We start from the raw sequence: 9167 nt of genomic DNA on the forward strand, positions 1-9167 counted from the left end.
TTTAACATCTCTGACAGTCTCAGGTTAAGTTCATCAGTGGTGATACTGAATTAGAGAAAGTATAGTTACTCATGCCTGCATAAAGTAATAGAAATACACTAATATACTGCTTTATTGTCATTAAAAAACAATTACGCATTGAATGCTAACTGATACTAAATTCCAAAACAGTTGTATTGAGTTTTATTTGTGATCAAATAGTGCAGTAAGCATGTAATCATAGTATTTAAATCATGGAAACATTTCACTGCTCATCTACTTAAAAAGAAAAAAGCATGTTAAAGTGATCCATAATGTTCATTTTTCTGTGTTCTGTAATTTTCAGATTCAAAATGATTCATTTTTTCCATCATAAATTCTGCTCAAGCTTCTTCAGACTTATTCAATCCAACCTAATTTTATTCACAGAGCACTCTTTAAAAACAAGAGTGCTGTACAAAGCGCCAAAACATGCCACAACAAATCAATAAAAAAAATAAACAAGAAGGTAAGGACACACCACTCTTATTCTAAATTCAAAGCCAAGGAATAAAAATCAGTTTTAAAATGTGGTTTTAAAACAGGTAATGAGGGGCCATCCTAACATGGGGAGGGAGATCATCCCACAGTTTGGGGGCGAATAGCTAAAAAAGTCGATCTCCACTGGTTTTCAGCTGACCTCAGTGGCCTTGAGAGAGTGTATGGAGTCAGAAGCTCAGATATGTGCAGTGGTGCTGATTCATTAAAGGTTTTAAAAATGAATTTTAAAAAAACATCTTAAAAAGGAGTAATGGAGGGAGGTGTTAACCATGCAGTTACATTTTTGACATTTACATCCATGATTCAAAGACAGTAGGTGGTACATGACCTCAGCGTGGTGGTGTAGTTGGAGGTGTGTTACCTGTTGTTTCGCTGAAGGTAGCAAGCAGAGCAGTGGCAGCAGCAGCAGCATGGCTCAAAGTCTCACATCCAGATACAAAAACAAACCTACTAATCCTCCTCAGTAAGCAAAGCAAAAATCAGTTAAAAATAATATAAAGAATATGTCCAGAGAGTTGTAACTAAACTCGTTTCCTGCTCCCGTGTCAGCGCTGAACTTCAAATAAAACCTGAACTACTAACTACAGGAAAAAATACAGATAGCAACATCCTCTGTGCAGGAAAAACAAAGCGATTAGAACACAATAGCCAAGTATTCCTCAGATAATGATTGGGAAAGCTGAAGAAACCTGCTGCTTAAAGACGTGGAAACTCTGGAAAAATGTAAGCACTTAGTGAAAAAAAATCCAAAAAAATACACAGGGTTGATCCAAGTATTTGAACAATTACCAGCAGGCTCACTTGGGACGCTGCTATGTGGGAAATGACCAACAAACAACAGCAAACGAATGAACTCTGAGCTCAGCGTCCAGCGAGGCAGAGAGGCTGCAGCGACTACTTGTGTCACGTCTTTCCTCCCTAATCTAGGAAGAGAAAGAAAGAGGAAAAAACACACAAAGTGGTAGAATAGGAACCTCCCAGTAGGAAGGTCATCACCTCCTACCACTCCCCCAGTAACAGCAGAGACACTTGTTTTATTCACAAGAGAATGAGCAATATAGTCGCACACAAACACACCCATGGAAATCAACTGTGATGACTTCAGACCACAGATTCCCAAACAGCCATGAGATAAACATCAAAACAGAACTTTACTTTAGTTAAAGATATCAAAAAGCTGGACAGTATGTAGTGAAGTTTTTCCATTTTCTGTCTGCACAGACATACCCAGACATCCCTCTCCCTGGTCACCCCCTCTCCCTAGGAAGAGCTGGAGGAAGTGAATTGCCACTGTGTGCCCTAGAGATCCTCTGGGGGTATGTTTTTACGGAGGATTTGCCTTTCCCAAGGCAAAATGGCTCTTAGTGACGAGCCAGACCATATGGAAAAAATATATATAAATCTTATAAAGTTTGTATCTGTCTTGTGTGAAACTTGTATGAAAAGCATACAAGAGTAAAAACAGATATAAGATCCCTTGAAAAATTCTATAAATGAAACTTTTATGTTTTGGATACTTACTAAAAGAATATATGAAAGTAATGAGAAAGTGGCCACTTTCATATAAGCCTTACATGATTCACTATATGAAGTAGGCCACATCTTATGCAAGTCTTTTGTAAGTTTTTACTATTTCTTTTCCATATGGGAGACCAAGTGTGATTCATAAGACCCCAATGGCAGAGATAACTTTGCACTGACAGGGGTCCCACCTAGGAGCCAGGTCTGTGGACCCTCCACCCACAGGAGGGGTTGTAGGTTGCAGTGAGGCCTCGGTGGTCTGATCTCCGGTTACTGAAACTGAAATAGTGAAATCCTAATATACTCTTATCCAAGGTTATTATTATCATTAACTAAAACTAAACTACAAACTAAAAGTAGGTGTTAAAAATAACTTGTTTATAAACATGCAAAGTACTCTATAAAGTAACTGAAATGATACTATCAGCTTAGAAAAATAACTAAGGAAATAATAAAAATAAGCAGGAAATGTATTCAGTTTCAGTCAGTGAGGTCAGATTTGTCAACACAGCAACGCTTATAAAACTTTGGCTCATTTGTTCACTTGGATATATAACAGGAAGTGTAGTAACATCTGCTCAAAACTTCTTTAATCTTGTCCCTAAAAATACCACACACACATGTTAAAAACACAAAAACTAAAACTTGCAATGAAACTAAAAAAAAAAACTCAATAGAACCTAAAAAACATTCAAACAAAAAAAACACACACACAAAAAAAATCTAATTCACGCTGTAAAATAACTAAAACTAAACTGAAATTAAGATTAAAATGGTTAACAATGAAATAAAAACAATATTAGTGGCAATATATATAAAACTATATTTAAAAAATCAGATTTCAGACAAGCAAAGCAAAAGGAAATTCACTGACTTGTGTTACTCCAGGTAACACAGGCTCATCTTGCTCGCATGTGTAGTCACCCCTAAAAGCCTGTTTTGACCCAGGACAAACCCTGATATTGGATCTCAGACCATGCAGCACTAACCAGCAGAGTAACTGCATTTTTACTTATTTTCTTTATCTTCAGCCATGCCAGCCTGTGACTCGCACTCTGGGTCAACCTGACCTGTGCTCTCTCTCCTCTGCACTCTCTGTGTGGTGAGTGTGTGTTTATTTACTGGAGTGAAGACAGGTGTGTTTAAGCTTCATCAATCAATACCTCTTCCACAGACACTTAATAATGCCTCAGTCTGAGCATGTTCACCATTGCCATCTTTCTATTTACCAATCAGATGTGACAAGCGAGGAGTGGATCTGACTCAGTAAACTCTCTGCTCATTGGTTAACCACTTGTGACAGACAAATTATTAATAAGAAAGCAGATCCTGGAGCAGATCCTCTTCTATGACTCTTAAACTGGAAAAAAAAAATTAATGAGATGTTTTATTCACTATGACCTGAATCCAAGTGACCAAGCCCAAACGTGTTTCCTGATGTCAAAGAGTGAGGGAGATAAGAAGCGTTTTCCCATAGATTTCTATACATGCGGAAGTCTTTTTGGAGCCAGAGCAACAGCTACCCTGGTGGCCAATCAAAATTTGCATCTCGGTCAGGAAGTCTGACAGAGGAACGGCAAAGAGAGTGCAGTTGTATTTCAAAATAAAAGCCCCAGAGTGGACTAATTGTTCCTGTTGTAATTTGAAGTTGTACAAAGGACAGAACAGAACTAGGGCGCAAAGTCACAGATGTATCTACTGACTACTGTACTCCTGAAGTTATCGGCTAAATATTTTGATAGTTTGAGATCTCAGATGGGATATGACAGTGCTTTATTTACTCTGACACACTGGGATCTCTCAAAAATGACTTCTCTCCATTAAAATATGTGCTCTTGCAGTGTTTTTAATGCAGTTATATTGTTTTTAATTCTCTAAAGCAGAATGTTTTGAATGACGTCTAACTAATGCTGCTAAATATTTGTAATAGATGGTGATATAATGATATGCATCCTGCGAGGTGTGTCTCAGAAGAGCAGCAGTGAGATTGTGAGAATTCGTCTCCTCTCCGAACCCAGAGCTTCAAGCGGATTTCCCCTCCTGCTCGTTCCAGTGTAGCGGTGTGATTTGGACGGATTTCCTCGTGAGCTGACACAATTCCCCGTCTGCTCCGAATGACAACCGTGAACAAATGCAAAGCTGTGTTTCTTTCCTGTTTTAATCCAGCCAGGCTCGATGAACAGACACAGCAAGGTGACTGTCACTGGAGACAGGGTCAAGGGTCAGACAGAACAATAGCAGGAAGCGAGTGGTTTACCACAGTTTACTGCCTTGCTCACTGACTTTCCAGCGGCAGACTTTATTCTGACAGATGTTCCAAACGGCTAAAAGAATCTAACAATGAGTCAGAAGCTTTTTAAGTTTCCCTCATGTTTACAAGTTGCACTATTTTGCTGTTTCATCTGGTATCCTGGTAAAAACCATAGATATATACCTGTATATAAAAGATGAACGCAGCCGCTTTGGTAGCACCCATTAGTCTACCATTAAAGTTTCAAGCTGAGCATTTTGGTCATCGTCCTACTGATGTTTTCAAAATGTATATGACTGAGAAGTTGCTCCCATCATTGGGCCATAAGTGACATGGAGTTCTCGGCTTGCAGCATGTACAGTGCAGCAATTCCCATTAGCAATCAGAAGGACAAAGAAGGAAAGCAAGGCTGAGTCGCCTTAAAGATTTACCCACAGTGTCACGGTCGGATCACTCCTGACACCTGGATTTGAAAAGCTAAGACAAAAACAAAATGCTGAGACTGTGGGTGATGTCATGGTGGCCATGAGCATTTTTCACGTACAGTCTTTGTTTGCAGCCTGTTGGTCATTCGAAAGAAAGCAGGGTGAAAACTCCATCTTAGTGTAAAAAATGTAAACTTTTAACAATTAAATGTCAGAGATTTTATTAACGGGAGACTCAAAACTCCATGATTAGCGACAGTAAATATTAAATTAAATTTAAATTTAGGCACTAATGAAGTTGAATGAGTTCAATAGTTATATGATTTCTGATTTTATGAGTTATTCTGTTTTCATTGTATGCATAAATGTATATATTATTTACTCCAAATTTGTTTATGTGTCTTAATGCATCACATTAACACTTTTATTGGGGAGTTCAAGAAATATTCAGCCTCTAATCGACTGATTCGTGTTTTTGGGCATGAATGTCCAACCTTTGTGTTTGTAACCTGAACAATGTTGTAACAATGAAGTCTTTCATCTGTTCTGTCTCATGTGTACTGACTTGGGTCCATGTTCATGTTTACTAATTAAAAAATGAATTAAGGTTGAAAATGTCCATGTTAGGAAACAGGGGGAGTCAGTGGAGTGAATCAATTTACAGTCTTTTGCGAGATTTGGTTTATTTTTAATATGTTTTTAAATTTAAATAGGTTCTTAATAACATTAAAAATGGGATGCTACGAAACAGATTGTTTAAACTAAATTAGCTGAGCACAAGCATTCCTTGAGGGGCCAACAATAGGTAAAAAAAAAAAAAAAGTTGATCTTGTGACACATTTTGATTGATAGCCCCACTAGCTGCAATAGTAATGCACTTTCACTGTTTCAAAACCTTTGGCACAATCTATGGGGGGAAGCACGGATGTCCCTGTGTCCCAGTGACCTCAACCTCTGTAAATGCCTCCGATCAGCACTGTGAGCTGGAAATGAGAGACAAGAGCAAAAAAAACACACGCACACAAAAAACAATGAAAGACATGAGGAAGATCGGGAACAATTACTGCTAACAACACCATTCACTGCGGACTCTTCAGCGATCCAAACATGAATCAGACAGAAAAGGAGAGTGGCCTGAGACGAAAAATGCCTCGAGTCAGCCGGAAAACAGCCAAGCAGATGAGAAAAGCATGACAGATAAGAGGAAACGAGAATGGATTTACTATCAGTGTCACATCCCTCTGGTGTTCCCTAATGCCTCTCTGTTCCAGCTGTTTGTCAAAGAAGCCTTTAACTGTATTCAGCAATATCCAGAACACCTCGCAGCACTCCATGTACCAGGTTAAAAGTGGTTCAAAAGTTCATGCAAGTTTAAAATGTGCAGCTGATGTGAGAAGGTTTGATTCTTTGCTTCTGAGCTCAAGATTTGAGACGTTCTACACATGTTATTATCATCTTTGTCTGATCTGAGAAAATTCACCTTCCCATCTGCATGTTTTCTTAAACAAGAACACATCGATGCAGAGAGCATCGTTTCATGATATTTTTATTACAGTATGATGACGTCAGCCTATTATGGCACCGTTGTACTCATGGTGAACTTTAACAATGATGGTCAAGTTCAAATGCTTAGCCAACCAAGGTACTCATGTCCCTCAAGGCCTAGTATATTGTTGTGAAGTTTGAAGACGATCCATATAATGGCGGGTAATATAAAGTTTTTGCTGATTTTCAGATTTGATGTGAACTTGACTTTGAATTTCACCAAAATTAAATCAGCTTGAGCTGTCCACCATCATGGAAAATTTTTTAACATGATATCTTGAAAACTGGATGCTAGCTTGCTAACAGACAGACAGACAAACCAATACTGTTGCAGGCTCCCTCCCTTTGGTGGGAGCATAAAACAGCCTTTATTCTGTTAAATTTTGGCCACAAAGTCAAATTGGGGCACTGTGCCATTATGTACAAAAGGGAGTTGACTCAGCTGGTTTTGGATGCTAAACCAAACTAAACTGTGAACTCAGTCAAATCAAACTGTAAATAGATAATGGTAATGTTAGCAGTGCATCTGCCGTATAGCAAGAAGTCTTAATTGCCACATTTCATGTTTAATGTTCATGGTTTTAGTTGCTCAGCCATTAATGTTAGCTAACTTTAAAGAAAGCTTTCACGGGACTCTCTGTACTAACAGATGACCTAATTTTTGACGCTACTTTGGTATACAATGGAGTTCAGGGTCCACACTCATAAACTCAAATCATCACGCCTCCATCACCATGCTGACAGGTGTCCAAACATCTGGGCTTTGGTCTCGTGTACAAAGGACACTGATCCAGAAGTCTTTGTGGTTTATTCAGATGCAGTTTTGTAAACCTAAGCTTGGGAGTGATGTTCTGTTTTTTAAAGAGTAGAGGCTTTCTCCTGCCAAGCCTTCCAAACAAGCCACACTTGTCCAGTCTCTTTCTAACTGTGCTGTCATTAACTTTAATGTTTAGCATGCTAACTGAGGCCTGTAGAACCTGATATGTAGCTCCTGAGCTTTTTGCAGTTTCTCTGAGTGTTGCGCAGTCTGACCTTGAGGTGAATTTTCTGGGACATCTATTCCTGGTGGCTGTCTTGAATGTCTTTCTTGTGAATAATGTTTCTCACTGAAGAGTGAATGATGTCTTCCCTCCTTGGTGTTGGGTTAAGACACACCTGAATGCTCCAGACCAGCAAACTGTTAAAACTACTTCTACTTAATTCTATTAAGTAAAACTAAGGGTTACTTAGTTTTTCACACACTGTTTCTTCATTCGGGTTATTTTGGGTAATTTCTGTTAAATAAATAATGAAACACTGTTTTTGTTATCTGATTTTATCTAACTCTAAGACTTGGAAAGGAACAAATGATTTCTTTATGTCCTGATATGTAAAACCTTAAAATTATAACTAAAAGAGGGTGCTCCAAACAGCAGAGGTAATAGCACAGTTCTCCTGTGCTTGCCCAGCTAACCCCCCAAAATCATTTATTAAGTCATGATGGCTCTTTTTAGTTTTATTTCTTCACATGAAAGCAGAATATCGGGTCTAAATTCTTTCCTATTGGTCTTTTGACCTGCTGGAAGGCACAGAATTGCAGGCATGGGTCAGATAACAAGCTTTGCTGATCAGGCACTTCCTGGTACAGTATCTCTGGCCTTGGCCTGTTAAAGTGTCCCTAGAAAGGAAATCAGGCAATCTTCATGATGAGCAGTGTCGACAGACAGGAAATAGAGGAAGTTGAATGAGTTGAAAGTCGGCAGTGTTTTTCGTGCCACTAAACCACCAAGTCATCAAAATCTCACTACGTGGTGACAGTGATTTACTGCTGACGGGTACCAGGAGATTAGAAATACTGAGGTCATGAGTCAAAGTCAACCAACAACCTGCATTTGAAAATTCTCAGAAGTCGTGCAGACGTTTTTGAGGGTTTTTTTGTTTAGCTTCCGTAAAATTCCAAACCACTCTGTTATATCCAGACATAAAGGTATAAATCCTTTTTGAAAGCCTCCGTCACACAGCCAGGAATACTATACGATATAGAAATTCTGAATTTTTAGAATTTATTTTTGGCATAAGAGAATGAACTCCAGATCAATCAAAATAAAAGTTTTTAGGCCGATTATGCAACCTCCTCTGCCCCAAAGGCTGCAGTCCCCCCCTCGCTAAATGATCTGTAATCGCCTCACAGCTCCAGAGCTGTGGAGGCTCAATCTGAGCATAAGCGGTCTGGAGCCGAGAGGAAAATCATATATAATCCCACGGGGCCCAGATATGTTTGGATTCCCTTGATGATGCAGATGAGTTCTGGTGTGCATTTCCACTGAGCTGTAGAGGAAATGCAGCAGCACCACCTCCACACTGCTTTTTTAATTTAAGCCAGAAAAAAAAGAAAGAAATAAGACAGATATACTTAGGTGAAATGTCCAGTAGGTAAACTGCTTGATTTATACATTCATTCTTTTATCTGGTGCTTAATTACAACTTTTGTCTTATTTTAGTCGTAAGACTAAGAGCAAAGGGTTCAGACATTTTTCATAGTGCATGTTATTTAACAGAATTCAGGGTCATTATGCTCAGCTACATACTGAACTTGGAGGATAAAAATAAAGCAGCAATCCTGTCGCAATAGTATCAATCGGATACCAATACCAGCAATGTTATTGATAGTTAGATTGATCTAGCCCAGCACTAGTGCAAACTCAGTTCAGCTTTGGTGTCATTAGTGTCAAGATGCCAGGTTGGTGGTAAAGGGGTTACAAGTGAGCTGGGAACATAAGTAACGTTAAAAAATATATCTTTCCATTTCTCACTAGAACCAGAAGAAAAGTCGCTCCATCAGGCGATGGCATACTGATGTCGTAAAGGGATGTGACAATCCGTTAAAGCAGCACTTTAATGGAACTGTTGTGCAAACTTATTGTAAA

At 38.8% G+C, this 9167-nt stretch overlaps 1 protein-coding gene across 1 annotated transcript in view; it reads right to left on the reverse strand.

Moving 5' to 3' along the window:
- stab1 (stabilin 1) overlaps window positions 1–1471 on the reverse strand; it is a 170758-nt gene extending 169287 nt beyond the window's left edge. The window contains exon 1 of the mRNA XM_087840890.1: window positions 881–1471. Coding sequence (XP_087697016.1) covers window positions 881–931 — 51 coding nt within the window. The 5' untranslated portion in view covers window positions 932–1471. The remainder of the gene's footprint in view (window positions 1–880) is intronic.
- Between the last annotated feature and the right edge of the window lie 7696 nt (window positions 1472–9167).

The sequence above is a fragment of the Neolamprologus brichardi genome, chromosome 5 (genome assembly GCF_056152115.1).
Source record: "Neolamprologus brichardi isolate AB-2024 chromosome 5, ASM5615211v1, whole genome shotgun sequence".
NCBI lineage: Eukaryota > Metazoa > Chordata > Actinopteri > Cichliformes > Cichlidae > Neolamprologus > Neolamprologus brichardi.